Below are 17,388 nucleotides of genomic sequence, written 5' to 3' on the forward strand. Positions count from 1 at the left end.
GACACCGCTTACATTGTGTGGGGACAGTGTTGCAGAGAAAGACTACACAGAAACTGCGCTGGCAGTTTGATACTGCTATACTTCATTTCTTAAAAAGGCAATAAAACAATGTGTCTGCTCAGTTGCAATCTCTTCTGTTGGTGTCTCCTTGTGGAGAGCACTCAGCAGAGATTACATCTATTATTACAATGAGACCCGCTTTCTGTAGAAACACAACTTCTTTGGGGGAGAGAGAGAGAGAGAGAATTATTCCCCATATTAACAGGAGGATCTTCCTGATTATCATAGATGATCCTGATAATTTACTATGTTAAAGGGAAGCTTCTTTAATGCTGGGTGTATCTTCTTTTGTTTGCCTTGAATAAAGAGTTTATAAAAGGACAACGCATTTTGCTAAATTCTGTAAAATTCAGTAAATAAAGGAAAGCTTTAATTCATTTACTTAAGAAGCCAGCTGAAAAATATTTGCTTAAAATCTCTTTATGTCTTTTAACCCACTCACTCTTTTTAAAAGGGAGTTCAGAGAGCGTAAATAAAAACCTTAAATTTGGATTAAAGCATCTCTTTGCTGCATTGTCATCAGTTCACATTGCTCATCTGGGAATACAGGAGAACCAGCTGGCTCCAGCAGCCTCCACTGTGCTTTTAATTTTACATAGAGCACTTGGATACTATGGCGATAGTAGCTGCTAAATGCTGATAGATACTATCTCAGTGCAGTGTTTGAGGGAAATTGAAGTCAGATGGTGGGAGTATTGTGTAACATAATTTATCAAATAGGCAAGTTACTAGCTCTTACAATAGTTATTTAGGGCATCTATCCTGACTGTGATGCCACTAGTAGAATGTGGCTGAAAATGTAGTTTGCTAGCCACCAAACTATCAAAGCTGCCATCTACAGGAAAGCCCACAAAGCGAAGGTTATTGTAATGAATACATTCAAAGATCTGCAATCCAAGGCCCTTATATAGATGAGGTAGTACAGTATAGGGGTGGAATGTTTTTCAAGAGCACACAGCAAAATAAAAGGCTAAATTTAAAACCTTTTCACTTTTGGTGCAACATACCTTTTGATTTGATAATTTCCAATTCTGTTTTAACTATGATAAATGTACTTCAGTTAATTCATATTTCATAGAAAATTTCAAAGAAATCTTCAAATACTTAAGAGGCATATCTTTTCAAGATCTTGCACACAATTACAGTAAAGATTTTTTTTTTTAATCCTTAGAAAGAGTATAGAAAAGATTTGGAAGAAGGGATGAAAGGAAAAGGACTGACAGTGTTTGAAGATACTCCGGATTTGATTAGAGTGAAAAATGCAGCCCAGATACTGAATGAGGTATGTTTTGCTAGTGGAGGTTGTTAATGTAGTGGAAAGTTCAGTCTTTACAGTGCACCCTCTAAATATTCTATATTTTTGCATAATTTACATGGAAAAACTGTACGTTTTGAAACTGGTGGAACCAATATTTTGCAGAAAGAATATAGAAAAGATCTGGAAAAGGAAATAAAGGGGAAAGGAATGACACTAATTCCAGATATTCCTGACATTCGGAGAGCAAAAAGAGCATCTGAAATTGTTAGCGAGGTCAGTGGATAAAGCATTTTAAAATATAGGGATTTTTCTCAGTTTATTGGTTGCTTCAGTTAGTGAAAACTAACTAGTCTCCGCTCTATTGAAAAGAAAGCTGAATATGGTTTAATGGGCTTTTAAAGAAACATTTGCTGAAGATTTTTTTTTAAATCTTGTGTATTAAACATTTTAGTTTTTGGAACTGGATATTGGTGCATATTGGCAAACATCTTGCAACTTAACATTTATATAAATGATTAAATATATATATGTGAAAGCTGCTTCCCAAATGTAAAGCTGTTGCTGAAGGACCATTGTTGCATGGACCTTAAGCCTGCAATTTATTCTGTGCTCAGGGATTGGCGCAGGGGTCCGCCTGCACAGAACTTGTTTCAGGATCTGGGCCTCCGTGCTTACAGTGCTAGCCCAAGTTCACATGGCAGTTCCCTAACACCAAATCCTGGGCTTACCACCAGATCATGTAAACTTAAATCCACTTGAAGCCCTGCTTCTGTCGATGACCTTTTTGGAAATGGAACATTTATTGTGACCAGAGTGAGTGTAGGTGCATAGGGCCTGCCCTGCTTACTTCAAATTAATGAGGATACACATAACACCCAGTACTGTCCTCAATTTTTTAAAAAGGGGAAGCCAGGAAGAAACATCTCCCAGTCCATCCTCAACAGGAGAGGAAAAGCAATCTTAACACTTTTCATAGGTTATCTTGTCCTTTGTGAAAAAAGCATGGGGTGAGAGGTGGGGTATGTTACCACTAGGCTGATCAATTTCTTCCACTCAAAAAGAGTTCAGGAAGCAAAAGTCTTTTAGCCCAGGCTCTTGGTGCCCTATAATGTAAGAGATGAACTTTTTAAAATCAATATGAGGGTATAGTCAATGTTCATTGAGCCATATAACTTTGGCTAGAAAAGAAAGAAAATTTATTTATTTTTGATCTGATTGTTTTCAGTAGGTGGAAGAACACCAAAATAGAAAGGAGTGCTCAGTATGGAATAGCTAAGAGCATAACTTATTTGCTTTTTTTAATCAAACAGTAGAACTAAAACCAATATATGTAGTGTCTCAATATTTTAATTCCATTTGTTTATGAATGAGGGATGTATATTCTTTGGGTGTGATGAAGATGAAATAGTTATTGACATTCATGATTACCAGATATTTATAATGTATAGAACTGAAAAACCAAAGATCATGTATGTAAGTACTGCCATTTGTCTAAAGAGTGTGGTTCAGCAAAGACCTCAGATCAGATTAGTAAATTACAACTTTTTTGCTACAAGAGCTCACTGGAAACACCTTTGTACCTCATTAGATTTCTATCATAGACCTTTCATAAATAAATTATTTTCTTAAAAGCAGATTATGCTTGTACTGGGAAGACCTTATACATAGCTTGTTACATCACATTCCACAGAGTTTTTAAAAATTCCTTGGAAGATAGTCACTGCTATTTATATGGCCTGATTTTCAGACCATATTTTTGTGGCTGCAGTTTTGAACTTGTGGTGAAATAGCTCCCACAGTTTTGCTCCTACAGTTTGGTTTCCTGGCAGTTCGTTTCAGGTGTAAGGTTATGTCTACAAAAAAGGAGCTCTAGTTTGAAAATCTGGCCCATAAATATGTGGTTATAGTACATCTGATTATTTGAAACTGTATCTTCACAGAAAGAATACAAGAAAGACCTGGAGACTGAAATTAAAGGGAGGGGCATGCAAGTGGGCACAGACACCCCTGAGATACAACGGGCCACAAAAGCTTCTGAAATTGCAAGCCAGGTTAGTACAGTATTTGGTGGAAACTTTTAATTCAACAGAATATAATAAGCTACCTTTATTAGGAGTTCTGCTTTGTGACAAATCAGCACAGTAATGCATCAAATATGTTAGGTTTCACAAAATTCATGGTCATGAGCAGGGGTGGCTCCAGGCTCCAGCACGCCAAGCACGTGCTTGGGGCGGCAAGCCACGGGGGGCACTCTGCCAGTCGTCGCTAGGGCATCAGGCAGACTGCCTTCGACAGCATGCCTGCAGAGGGTCCGCTGGTCCCGCGGCTTCGGCGGACCTCCCGCTGATGGGCCGCCGAATCCGCGGGACCAGGGACCTCCCGCAGGCAAGCCGCCGAAGGCAGCCTGCCTGCCATGCTTGGGGCGGCAAAATACCTAGAGCCGCCCCTGGTCATGAGCTGATTAGAGTTTGGTGTGACACATTCCATCTCCTGGGAAAAGGTGAAAGTTGCATTACTTATTAATATCATCAGCATCATGATCAGGAGCTGCACCTGCTACCTTGACTAGTTTTGGGGCCTTAAAATAGAGTGCTGCTTGTTTGGCTGGAACTAGATGATAAATGGATGCAGAGGGAGGGAAAATGCTTAAGGCCCTGCAGCCTTGATCTTGCACAGTCAGAGGAAGGGATTCATATCTACACAAGCCTCCAATCAGGACTGTGAAAATGGAAGAGAAAGACTGAGATAAAAGGCTGCATGAAATTTTAGATAATGGTATTCTTAAAAGGATGTTTTAATCTGGCAACAAGTGGAGTATAGATATACAGTAGGTAGACCCCACAGAGCTAATGCTATTAATATAAAAGCCATTTGGTATTATAAGGATTCTATTCAATGAAGGCGCACAGATGAAAGCAGGATCCATATAAAGCTTTGGCTCTTGTACATCTGAGTATTGCCAATCCTATTCTTCACAGAAAGAATACAAGAAAGACCTAGAGACTGAAATTAAAGGGAAGGGGATGCGAGTAGGCACAGATACCCCTGAGATACAACGAGCCAAGAAAGCTTCTAAAATTGCAAGCCAGGTGGGTACAGAATGAAACATGTACATTATATTTAAAGTAAAATACAATAAGACTTTTAAATATATGTAACTTTAAAGCCCTTGTGGGCAAGATAGAGTCTGCTCTGCAGGCCGCTCTGGCCAAAAGAAGGCGCGCACAGGAATGCAGCAGGGAAAGAACCTGTTTCAACCCCCCCCCCAGAGTGAACACACACACACCAGAATAGTACAATGAATATAGGAAAGGGAAATATTTATTTACAGAGGGATGAAAGGAGGAAACAACAGGGGAGAATAAAGGGGAGGCAGTAAAACAGGTATCAGAGGGTAGCCGTGTTAGTCTGGATCTGTAAAAGCAGCAAAGAATCCTGTGGCACCTTATAGACTAACAGACGTTTTGGAGCATGAGCTTTCGTGGGTGAATACCCACTTCCTCAGATGCATGTAATGGAAATATCCAGGGGCAGGTATATATATGTGTGCTAGCAAGCAAGCTAGAGATAACGAGGTCAGTTCAATCAGGGAGGATGAGGCCCTGTTCTAGCAGTTGAAGTGTGAAAACCAAGAGAGGAGAAACTGGTTCTGTAATTGGCAAGCCATTCACAGTAAAACAGGGTTGCATTCAACTCAAGGCCCCACAGGCCCTGTGGTACCACAATCTGAAGGGGCAGACACCGAGCAATGTGTCTGCACATAAAGTTCAGGAGCCCTGGGCAAAGTTCCAGTCCAGTGGTGAGTCGTGGGTGCTCCTGGTCATTGTCAGTGCCAGTGAACTTCCCCCAACAACCCCTCTGGTGCCATCTTCTGCTGCTCTCTGCAAAGCCACACAGAGAGACAACCTTCCCGCTTAACTAGCTAACAGCCTCCCTCCTTATTCCCAATGCAAAATCACAAGCCCCAGTACTCACAGCCCCATGCAGCTCTGGTTTGTCCTTCTCAGGTGATTCCTCCCTGTCACAGTGCTCCTCCTGGCTCCTATCTTGGGGTGTCCCCAATTGGCCGCTCTGTCCCTTTCAGGCTTCAGGCAGGTTCTTGGCTCCTTCTCTCCATGAGAACTAGCTTGCTGCAGCCCTTCTGTCTGGAGCTCCAGATGCACACACGTCATTCTTCCCTCTCTCTGCTGCTTCCCATCCTCAAACAGCACTTCCTCCTTCTGGAACAATCAGTACTTCCCCTCTCAGGAAAAAAGTTTAAAGGGGCCATGCTCTCTAAACCCCAATGGGATTACACACACATATATATATATATATGTATATAAGTCATGTTGAAAGTTGACTGATCTAAGCACAGCTTGCAAAAAAATTAGATTGTACAGCTACAGCCCATTGTTTGGAATCCAGTGAGTGTGACAAGAATAGAGCTGAAGATAGCACACAAATCACAGGTACTGCAGAACCTACACTAAAGGTTAGGAGTTTTGTAGATTTTAGGATTATGAAGTTATGGCTTTTGCAGAAAGAATACAAGAAAGATCTGGAGATTGAAATTAAAGGGAAGGGGATGCAAGTGGGCACAGATACTCCTGAGATACGAAGAGCCAAAAGAGCTTCTGAAATTGCAAGCCAGGTGAGTACAGAATGAAGGTTAATTAAGTGTTTTCATGTCTCATAAGAGTGTGCCCTAGGCACACATTGTGCAGTGCATGCTGCATTACCTCTTATTAATTAGAGGAGTCCATACTAATATTAAATATATTTACATGTCGAAGCCACAGTTTTGGGGCCTGATTTTCATTTACACTAAGGGCTTGTCTACATTTAAAACACTGCAGCTGTACTGCTGTAGTGTTTCAGTGAAGACATTAGCTATGCCAATGGGAGGAGTTCTCCCATCAGCGTAGGTACTCCACCCCTCTGAGAGGTGGTAGCTAGGTCAACAGGAAAATTCTCCCATCCACCTTGAGCTGTCTACACTGGGGGTTAAGTTGGTTTAACTGCGTTGATTAGAGATATGGATTTTTCACACCTCTTAAGCAACATAGTTTATACCAACCTAATTTTCTAAAGTGGACTAGGCCTAAAGTCCCTTTACACTCCTCAGGCAATGTAAAGGGGTCGTTAATTGGGACTGAATTGTTTACAACCATTTTAACGCGCTTTTACATTATAAAAGTGAATACACATTTTGGATGTTCTAGCCGTAAGCAGAGATGACATGCACAATGGTGTTTTTCAGAAAATGTACAAAGATGAAGCAGAGAAGATGCTCTGTAACTACTGTACTATACCAGATACTCCAGAAATTGAGAGGATTAAGAATACTCAGAAAAACATCAGTTCAGTGAGTAGCAGCAGTTCTGCTTTTAGAAGTAATTTTTCACATATGTTCAGTGTGAAATGAGTTCTCTTGTGTCCTGGCATAAAATGGGAATGTTCAAGTAATTGTCCTTCAACGATATGCATAGTTTTGCAATGGCAAACACCATATCCCTATTTCTTTTAGAAAGAACACCTATCTTTTCTAGACTTGACACTAATATTTTGAATAACTAAATCACTGATAAAAAGGAAGGAGTATTTGTGGCACCTTAGACCAAGACTCAATTATTTTTAATCGAAGAATTTTTTTTATCAACTCCTGAAGATGGCTTTATTACAAACTGTGTATAAAAAGGAGCAGAAACCTGGAGTGGCACCATTGTAAGTATAATTTTGTCATATGGTTATGGTCTAAAACTAGAAGAAGCCCTGACTTAAAAATATTAGTTCAATGGTTTTATGTTACATTGGACAAAAGATGGGTTTTTTACTTTATGCTAGATCCAAGTTTTAATTTACCACTAAATAAAAATCATAATGGCTCAGATTCCTAAAATTTCTCACTTTGTTGCCTATGTATTCAGTCCTCTTCACTTTTGTATGTTCATTAGTTCTGCTTTATGTAATACTCACTGTACTTCTAATCTAATAGTGGTTTCCCAAAAGAGAAAATGAATACAAGAAATTTAGTTTATGTAACCAAAGACTGTCCAGTTATTTATGATTCTGGCTGACTCTTTGTAAAGGTCAGGAGGATGTCTGCTGGCTAATGTACTAATTTCCCAATCATTAGCTCAGAAAGAGCCAGTTGTCCAGAGGTAAAGGAATTCTATTAAAGCTGGTATTGTAAATTAACCTATGTTTTATTCCAACAAAATTTCAACATGTAAACAATGTTGCTTGAAATTTTTACCACTATCTGACCAGAGAAGTGAAATTCCTGAGTATTGCACATCATTTTAGCTGCTCAACTACATTTCACTTCACGAACAGGCTTGCTGCTAAATCTTTGTTCAGTTTAGCTATATCACCCTCAACATTGCAGTATCAGAAGTGGAAGCAGGGGCCTTCAGGGAATGGAGAGAAGAGAGGCCTCTGAGATAGGTTTGGGCAGTGGAGGCTCGTGTAGCATCTTCCTGCCATCACCACTACTCCGAGCGACTGCGGTTGGGAATAGTCTCTTCTCCTTTCAGAGAAGCACTGTACCTACTGCTTTCTAATACTATTTGCTGATGGGGTCAGCTGCCTCAGTTCTTGGCTTGCCATATTTGCTCCTTCCTGCTGTTCGTTGCCTCATGTTTGAACACTGCTGTGCAATGTATTAGGGAGGCATGTTTCACGCTATGGCTCATGTTACAATAACACAGTAATGTGCTAAATTCAAACACGAAAGGTAACAAAGGGCAACCTGAGCTAGGCCCTTCCTGAATCCCATCTCCTGGCCCCACTCTTCCCCAGCAGTTGTCAGCAGCTGAACTCAGAGCCATACAATCAATCTGCCACTGCTTGGAGGAGTTTTGGCAAGCCTCAAAGTCCTGGAGCCTCCTAGGAAATTCCAGTAACTCTGTAGGGGCCCGCATGAGCCTGCAACACTGTGGCTTCTTAAAAAAATCTTCCTTATATTTAGCTAATTATTTAATAAAAGCATATATCTTTATTCCTGAGGTAAAAGTTCTGAACTCTGTCTCTTAACTGCACCCTCTCTCTGTGCAACCAGCCTATAACTGGGAAAATATGTTAATATACAATTGGCTCATTCTGTTTACCTTCTGACCTTTTAGTTTCCTGTACAGCTTAGGTTAATAAAGGTAAGTTATTAAGCAATCTAGTGCTAAATAACTAAGGGTGGTACTAGAGGCAACCACACTAAAGAAAAATTGGGACGTTCTTTGATCCTCCTTTTATTTATGTTTCTCATTAGTTTGGCAGTGTCTCACACCTGGACTTTGTTAGGGTTAAAGAGACGGCGTTCCTTCTCTGTCTAAAGAGGACAAAACAAACAGCTAGCTTTGCAGATAGAATCAGTGCTTCTTTTTGTTTGCCAGCAAGTTGCTGGAATAGCGCAACTTGCTCCAAGTGATATGTCAGATCATTTACAGTAGGATCTTAACTGCACAGTCATCTGTTTCATAGTAAAATTCATGTTCCAATATGTTTTATAACTCTTGATGGAGGAAGAAACAACATATTTTAGTTTAATGAGTACTGTATGTAAATCTCTTTACCTCATTTTAACAAGTTTATGCTTTTTAACAATTTTAAAGTACTTATTCATGAGCTATCTCTCTTTTCACATGATAAAATTCTACATAGCTGAAGATTTTATTACATTAAAAATCAAATATGTACATGTTTCACCCTCATCTGAAATACCGGGTAATATTGTTCACCCCAGCCCAAAAGGCCAGTGCCAAATTAAGAGTTCAGAGGAGTGAAGCAAGAATGATTTAGTTCATGGACAAATGCTCCTATGAAGATAGATTGAAAAGATTGAGGATTGTTTGCCGTAGAGGGGAGGTGAGTAAGAGGGGACATTATAAAAGTAAACAGAAGGTAGACTGAAAGCTTTTGATCTCCTCGTCTCATAAGACAAGAACAAGGTGACAGCTAATGCTATTGAAAGGTGCTAAATTCAAAATTCTAGCATAAATAAAGGAATGCTTTTCACAAAATGTGTAATTACACTGTGGAACTCATTGCCGCAGAATGTCTTTGAGACCCAGAATTTAGCAATATGGATGACAAGAATATCCAGAGTTGTTATAATTAATACTAAAAAAAAAGGTTTTGAAAGGATATAAAAGCCTCATGCTTTAGAGTTTAAGCCCATGTGCAGGTTCTGGTCTAAATCTATTATTATTAAAAGTTAAAATCATTAATACAAAATCTGTAAGAAATTGAGATCAAAAGGATGATGATGATGATAGATTACCTGGCTTATCTGTGGCTGTTAAAAGGTACAGAAAGATAGCTGACCTTTTACTAATGTTAGTGATAATTGAGCTGATTTTTGAAAAATTAAAATATTTGCTTTTCTTGAGTTATAGTCAGACAAGGTTAGAACTTGGAAAATTGCCTAGGTCTTTTTTTTGAGAACTGGTGCTTGCATTCCTAAGTGGCTCATAATTATTTTTTTCTTTTTGTATATGAAGGTATTTTATAAGAAGGATGTAGGCTCTGGTACACCAGTCAAAGAGACTCCTGAGATTGAACGAGTAAAGAAAAATCAGCAGAATATTAGTTCAGTAAGTATTAGCAACATTAATTATCCTTCCCCAGAGCAAAGTATGGTCAATTTTTTTTTCATTTTGTTTATTATAAATATTACCTTTTCCTATCCTTCACCTTATTCAAATGCTACTCCATCAGATTTCCAAGTGTTATTGCTCTACATTAACATGGTATTGGGGCTACACGACTCCAAAAGTAATGTTTAATTTGGATGTGTCATCATTAATAGGAAATAGATCTTTTTAAAATTAAATATATGATGACAGGATTTCATCTTTCAAAAAACAAGCAAACACCTTAACCATTTTTGCTATTGCTGATTTAGAATAAATTCCAGCTACAACCTGCAACTTAGAAAAATATCTTATTAAGAAAACTTGTTCCTCTTAAAAGTTGCTGCAAAGCTCATACGCTTTAGCCGGTTGTTTGCTATACTGTGCCAGAAGAGGCTTTGGGAGAAAACCGAGGATTTGTGGTTACTATTGAAGACAAGTTATACAGGTGGAGCTGATGAGACTGGTCCTTTAAATGAGATTGTTTAGCTATGGCTGCTTGAGAATCTTAGGCATGCCAACCACCATTTGAAAGACAACTATCAAAATGGCAGCTTCTTAGAAGCAAGATATACTTTTCAGTTAAAAGTTAAAAAATGTGGTAATTTGGAGAAAGATTTGAGGTCAGCTGTCACGAAATAAGAAAAGGCACCTCTATCGTACATGTGTCTGTGCATTTTTGCACACTGACTGCTGGGATCATTCTTAAAATGTGGTCAATTACATGACATCTCTCGCAACTGAACACTTTTTTTTTTTAATAAAAAGCAAACTGCTGCAAGTAATAGAGACATTGCAGGAGTGTGGTATTTTTATCTGCTTCTCATAGGAAACAGAATATTTTTTAACATCTATTGTACTAGAATTTCAGTCTTTACTGATTACAGGGTCAGCTGTTTACTGTGTCCCCTCCCCACTGTGGCCAGAGGTCAGTCTGCAGCACTCCACTTCTGTTTCCCCTCTTGGTTCCTATGACACCTCCCAGGGGTACCCTTGCTGTCACCTGCCCCTAGCATGAGGAAGCCTTGTCTGTGGCTGCAGGGGGTCAGCTCTCCAATTCCACCAGCCATGGACAACACAAGCAGTCCCCTTTAGGCCTGCAAGCCCAGCTGTCTCTCTGCAGATAGTGGTAGGCACACTCCAGCATCTGCCTGGAGTGTCCAGCCCCATATCTACTGGACATTCATGATATTCACAGATCTGCAGCCCTCAAAGAAGCAGTAAACGTGAGCTTGCTAGCTTCACCTCAGATCACTGCTCTGCTTAACACGTAGCACTTAGATCTGTGTATAATGAAAACAAGCAAAAGTTTGTTTAACAAAGAGAAGAGATTCAAATGATAGCAAGTAGAAATGTTGGAAACAAATGGTTACATATAAAATCAAATCTTAATATGTATTCTAGAACCGAGACTTGTATAACTAGGTACTTTCATGTGATATTGAACAAAGTTCACCCCAAAGTCCTTCCAGAGTTTTTCAGCCAGGCCTGGCCATGATCCTTTTTTCCTGAGACAAAACATGCTGCCAGTTTGTCCCCTAGGTAAAGTGCACTGTATATCTCTTTGTAATCCCTGGTGTGTCAAAACAGTCCTTTCATCTTTATTAATAAACTGGACATTCTCCTGCTGTGTGTTACTTCCTATAGATTTCGCAATCTCCTGTTGATTTTGCAGTCTTGATTAGCTGGTGGCTCAGTACGCAAATCGACTTACATCATGAGACGCACAGTACACAGTGAACAGTCAGAGAGATAAGCATCTAATATACCCTGCCTAAACAGAACCTGTCTGAGGCATATCACCTCCTGGTGACCTCCCTTTAACTTCAAGGCTTTAAGAACTTAATTTTCAGTATAGATACACAAGTTCTTAAATGTTATCTGTACCTACATTTTACAAGGATTACAATAACCATTGGTTTAGGAGTAGCAGCCATGTTAGTCTGTATCCGCAAAAGAACAAGAGTACTTGTGGCACCTTAGAGACTAACAAATTTATTTCAGCCTGAGCTTTCATGAGCTGCAGGTCACTTCTGCAGATGCACAGAATGGAACACACAGACAGGAGATATTTATGCATACAGAGAACATGGCTATTGGCTGTCGGGAAAGACCTTACCTGACACCATACTGTGAATTATTGTGCATGCACTTGACCCACGGCATCCCAGTAAAACTCTTGTGTCCCGCTGTGCCCTCTGCTAGTTGGCAAAAAGAGGTTCCTAAGTCACAGTTCCTCAGTAACTCAAAAATACAACCCAAAATTATTTAAAACACTTCCCTTCTGGGGGTGCAATTTATTCAACCCTCAGGGTACATGCTGGCCTTCAAAGCCCCACTTCAGTTTTTCTCTCTCTTATTCCTGAAGCTTGTTCCAAATTTGGCAGTCACTCACAGGCTTTTCCTGGCTGGAGTTCAGCGTTCTGGCTCTGACTTCTCAACTTCCCTGCTGTCATGGTCATCTCTGCAAGAGCCTTTCTCACTCCCTGCAGTTTCCTGAGCTTCTCCCCTTCACTGCAGCTTCCGGCTGCCCTTTATGCGGGGAATCTGCTGTCTTCCATCAGGTCCCATCCAGCCATTAATGCTGCAAAGGTGGGCTGGAGTAATTCCTTCAGTAATCAGGGTTGGCTGTCCCCAAGCATCCAGCCCATCACCCTATTATACTGATACAGTATGCAACCCCAAATACTACATTACATAGAAAGGTGAGCACAGGTAGGCAATTTTCATTTATTTTTGGAAAATGTGTATTTTCCTTTGACTTTTTTTCTTCTTCATCACTTCTCATTTCACTTTGATTCATGTAGTTAAGATTCTGATGCAGGCCATATCCTAACCAGCTAAGGCAGATTAGGGGAGTCGTCTCCCAGTGCTCTCAGGTAGAAATCTTATTGAAGTTATGTGCTGGTTATCTGTAGGGGATTTTACCACTTCCACCACCCTCAAGATGAAGCACCCCACGGAAAGCAGCCTTTAAATTAGCCAATGCCATGGGATGACTCTTCCACACTGCACTAGGCCAAACAGCCCAGGGCTGCCACATGAGCCCTGTGCTGGGTTCAGTAAAACCTGACACCCCCCGGGCCCCCAATGTGGTCCAGGAATTGGAATGATTACTGTTTAGAAAAAAATAAACATGATTACTCTTAAAAAATTTGGAGTTCCAATCTGTAGTATTGCTATGTAAGGCCTAACTGTACATTAGACATAGGAGAAGGATTACAAAATGTTTGTTATGCTTTTCTAGGTCTCCTTTAAGTTGGTAACTTTTTTTAAAATATCTATTGTTCAGATAAAATACAAAGAAGAAGTGAAGCATGCCACAGCAATTTCGGATCCCCCAGAAATAAGGAGAGTTAAGGAAAACCAGAAGAATATTAGCAATGTGCGACCCTCATTCATTACTTTCATTATACTGTATTTTCTCTGTTTTATTGAATGTCTTGGTTCTAAATGAATAAATCCATGATGTTTGCATTAATTCTGCTTTGTCAAAAAGACTATTTAACAATTTAACTGTATAATCTTCCCTCAGTGTTGAGCTTTGATTAACATTAATGGGAATTACCTACTCGTATCAAAATAACATTATACACTTGATGTGTAAATTTGAGAAATTGCAAAAGGATCAGCATTAAGTACCATGTGGATAGACGTATGTGTTCATTAATGAATGATATTTTCTAGTAAATTGCTTTACATTATTCTTTAATCTCTATTAACAGAGCACTATACTTTTGTTACTTGGGGCTCTCTGTATAATTTCTAATACCCTTTTTACCAGGTTCAGTACAAAGAGCAGCCTTGTAAAGCTACGCCTGTGACTGTCACCCCTGAGATGGAAAGAGTCAAGAAGAATCAAGAAATTGTCAGCTTGGGAAGTTGCTTTAATTTTTCATTTAATTTTATTTTTATCCTTAAATAATCATCTGATCTATAGATTTCTTACAAAACAAGTCTCCCCAAAGATGTTTGTTTTCCTTAGTTGAGCATATATTCAAAAAGAAATATATATATTAATGGAAACTTCCAGAATAACAGTTGCCAAAGGATCTATTAACAAGGCCATTGCATGATTCAGGAAATGAAACTTGATACAGGCTTCTGGGTTAAACCAATACCCACAATTTTATTAAATAAAATATTAGAAGCAAAACTTCTCCCCCTCTTTCAGGTCACAAATCTGACTAATGCAGTCCTCCAGATGTTTCTCTGGCCATAAATGGCTACAATTAAGTGTGGACTTTAATTAATCCCTCCTTTGTCCGTCTTCTTCTCCCCCCCAAAAACTGCCCCAAACTGATATCCAATGACAAAAAAGCCCACCTCAAAATCCTACTGTTGGGCAGAAAGATGTGTAAGAAGGCAGAGCATTTAGTTATCTTACTTCACCATCCTTGCATTCCTGAAGCACTATCTTCATCCTTTCTAATCTATCTTCAAAGACACACTGGCTACCCTGCTTAGCTGGACTTCCAAAGGGTGTGTGAGGTAACAGGGCTGCTTGTGCAGTGGGATCTTCCCACCTAGAGATTTTGAGGGTTGGAGCCAACTAAATCAAAGGTGACTGCAGCAAAGGCAATGAGGAAATGTGAGTCTGTTTGGCTCCAATTTTCCTCCATTTATACCACCAGCCAAAGTGTCTATCCTCACCATCTAGAAGTTAGCTGCTTTCATAGATTCATAGATTTTAAGACCAGAAGGAACTATTATGATCCTCTGGTCTGATCTCCTGCATAACACAAGCCACAGAACCTTACACAGCATTTTCTGCATCAAACCCATAACTTCTCTTTGATCCAGGGCATATCTTTTAGTCAGGCAACCAGTCTTCAGGTAAAGATTTCAAGTGACGGAAAATCCACCACATCCATATATAAGTTGTTGTAATGATTAGTAGCTCTCACTGTTAAAAATCTGTGCCTTATTTCTAGTCTAAATGTATTTAGCTTCATCTTCCAACCATTAGATCTTATACTTTTTTCTACCAGATTAAAGAGCTGTCTGGTATCAGAAATATCTTCCCTGTATGTAGGTACTTGTAGCCTATGATCAAGTCGCTTCTAACCTTTTCTTGGATAAATTAAATAGATTTATCTTCTTTAGTCTTTCGCTATTATATATGATTTCCAGACCTCTAATCATTCTTGTAGCACTTTTCTGAACCCTTTTCAGGTTTTCAACATCCTTTTTGAAGTGTGATCACCAGACATAGTATTCCAGTAATGGTTTTACTATTGCTGTGTAGAGAAGTAAACTGCCTCCCTAATCCAACTGGATTTTCTCCTACTTATGTATCTAAGGATCAATGCCACTTCATAATGGCATTGCACTACGAGCTCATGTTCAGCTGGCTATCTACCATGACCCTCATGTCATTTTTAGAATACACCTTTACCCCGATATAACACGACCCAATATAACACAAATTTGGATATAACGCGGTAAAGCAGTGCTCTGGGGGGGAGAGGCTGCGCACTCCGGCGGATCAGAGCAAGTTCGATATAATGCGGTTTCACCTATAATGTGGTAAGATTTTTTGGCTCACGAGGACAGCGTTATATCAGGGTAGAGGTGTACCTGCTTTCCAATTTACAGCTCCCCCCATCTTGAACACTCTTTGTTCCTAGAGGAATAACCGTGTATTTGTTTGTGTTAAAATGAGCATTGTTCAAATGAGATCTTACCAAATGATGCAGGTCAGTCTGTAAAACTGACCTGTCCACATCGTTGTTCACCATTCCACCATTTTTTGTGTAATCTGCAAATTTTACCAGTAATGATTTTATATTTTCTTCCAGATCATTGGTGGTAAAATATTGATAAGCTTTTGGCCAAGAACAGGTCCACTCAGGGCTGTAGTAGAAACACCCCCATTGGATGCTGAATCTCCATTTACAATTATTTTTTGCGATTTCTCCGTTAATCAGTTTTTAATTCATTTAGTATAGGCTACATTGATTTTGTATAGTGCTAATATTTTTTATCAGAATATCATCCAGGACTAAGTCACATACCTTACAGAAGTCTAAGTATATTATATCAACACAGTTACCTTTATCAACTAAATTTGTGATCTTATAAAAATAATAAGTTTGTTTGGCAAGACCTGTTTTCCATAAATCCATGTTGATTGACATTAATTATTCTACCAACTTTTAATTCTTTACTGATTGTGTTCCACATCTTCTTCACCCTGATTTTGTCCAGGGTTGATATCAGGCTAACTGGCCTTTAGTTTCCCAGGTCACCCTGTTTGCCCCTTTTACATATTGTTACAGCACTGAACATGCATGAGTTTAATGCATTACCTTTAGATGTGTACTTCCTTTAATTAAAAAAAATGCAAAATGCATTTAAATAAATGTGTGATTTTGACGATTTTAATTGTCTCTGTTCCCTTGTGCTCTTTGCCATACTCCCCTGTGTATTCCATCACCCCTGGATAATCAGCAATGGAAATAGTGCATGCAATTTGGAACATGGATGTATCCTTTATGTGATCTCTGGATTTATTAGTTTGGGTATTTTTATACAGTGAGTGCCATTAAAATCTTGACACTTACCCTTTGTTCTCATTGAATTTACTGCAGTATTTGTGGTATGCCCCATTCTAAGTGGAGGGAGTACCATAAAAATGATAAACTTTAGTACCGTAAATGCCAAGTTATTAATTGGTGTACAGAGTGTTTGTGTTTCAGAGTAGCAGCCGTGTTAGTCTGTATCCACAAAAAGAACAGGAGAACTTGTGGCACCTTAAGAAATATATATACATACAGAGAACATGAAAAGGTGGAAGTAGCCATACCAACTGTAAGAGGCTAATTAATTAAGATGAGGTATTATCAACAGGAGAAAAAAAACTTTTGTATCCTCACATCTTGTCAACTGTCTAAAATGGGCCATCTTGATTATCACTACAAAACTTTTTTTTCTCCTGCTGATAATACCTCATCTTAATTAATTAGCCTCTTACAGTTGGTATGGCTATTTCCACCTTTTCATGTTCTCTTTATGTATATATATTTCTTACTATATGTTCCATTCTATGCATCCGATGAAGTGGGCTGTAGCCCACGGAAGCTTATGCTCAAATAAATTCCTTAGTCTCTAAGGTGCCACAAGTACTCCTATTCTTTTTACAGTGTTTCTGCTGGTATGTGCACACATGTACATAAATAATGAAATTCCATAGGAAGAATTCAAGGTTATTTTTCAAGAATCAAGTTTTATAAGCTTTAATAAGTTTCAAATGCAGTTTATCCTTTGATTTGTTTCCTGGATGACCTTTTAAATCATATAGTTTAATGTAATGTAACATGGTTTTGTTGAAATAGTGTATACCATTTTTATTCTGTGAAATAATAGGTTCACTATAAAGGGCAGCCTGCCAAAGCTACTTCTGTGAGTGTCACTCCTGAGATGGAGAGAGTCAAGAAGAATCAAGACAATATCAGCTCG

General features: G+C 39.0%; 2 protein-coding genes across 9 annotated transcripts in view; both read left to right on the forward strand.

Moving 5' to 3' along the window:
- LOC127044546 (nebulette-like) overlaps positions 1 to 15,270 on the forward strand; it is a 154,394-nt gene extending 139,124 nt beyond the window's left edge. For 3 of the 5 annotated variants that reach the window (XM_050939553.1, XM_050939556.1, XM_050939554.1), the window contains 9 exons: positions 1,232 to 1,342; positions 1,481 to 1,591; positions 3,259 to 3,369; positions 4,297 to 4,407; positions 5,841 to 5,951; positions 6,561 to 6,665; positions 9,796 to 9,888; positions 13,220 to 13,312; positions 13,712 to 15,270. In XM_050939553.1, the coding sequence (XP_050795510.1) occupies positions 1,232 to 1,342; positions 1,481 to 1,591; positions 3,259 to 3,369; positions 4,297 to 4,407; positions 5,841 to 5,951; positions 6,561 to 6,665; positions 9,796 to 9,888; positions 13,220 to 13,312; positions 13,712 to 13,852 (987 nt within the window). In that variant the 3' untranslated portion in view covers positions 13,853 to 15,270. The remainder of the gene's footprint in view (positions 1 to 1,231; positions 1,343 to 1,480; positions 1,592 to 3,258; positions 3,370 to 4,296; positions 4,408 to 5,840; positions 5,952 to 6,560; positions 6,666 to 9,795; positions 9,889 to 13,219; positions 13,313 to 13,711) is intronic. The other 2 variants (XM_050939555.1, XM_050939557.1) reach the window with 2 other exon arrangements.
- Positions 1 to 17,388, forward strand: part of LOC127044581 (LIM zinc-binding domain-containing Nebulette) — a 557,001-nt gene that overhangs the window by 360,988 nt on the left and 178,625 nt on the right. The gene's annotated exons all lie outside the window — the stretch shown is intronic.

The sequence above is a fragment of the Gopherus flavomarginatus genome, chromosome 2 (genome assembly GCF_025201925.1).
Source record: "Gopherus flavomarginatus isolate rGopFla2 chromosome 2, rGopFla2.mat.asm, whole genome shotgun sequence".
NCBI classification, from domain to species: Eukaryota; Metazoa; Chordata; order Testudines; family Testudinidae; genus Gopherus; species Gopherus flavomarginatus.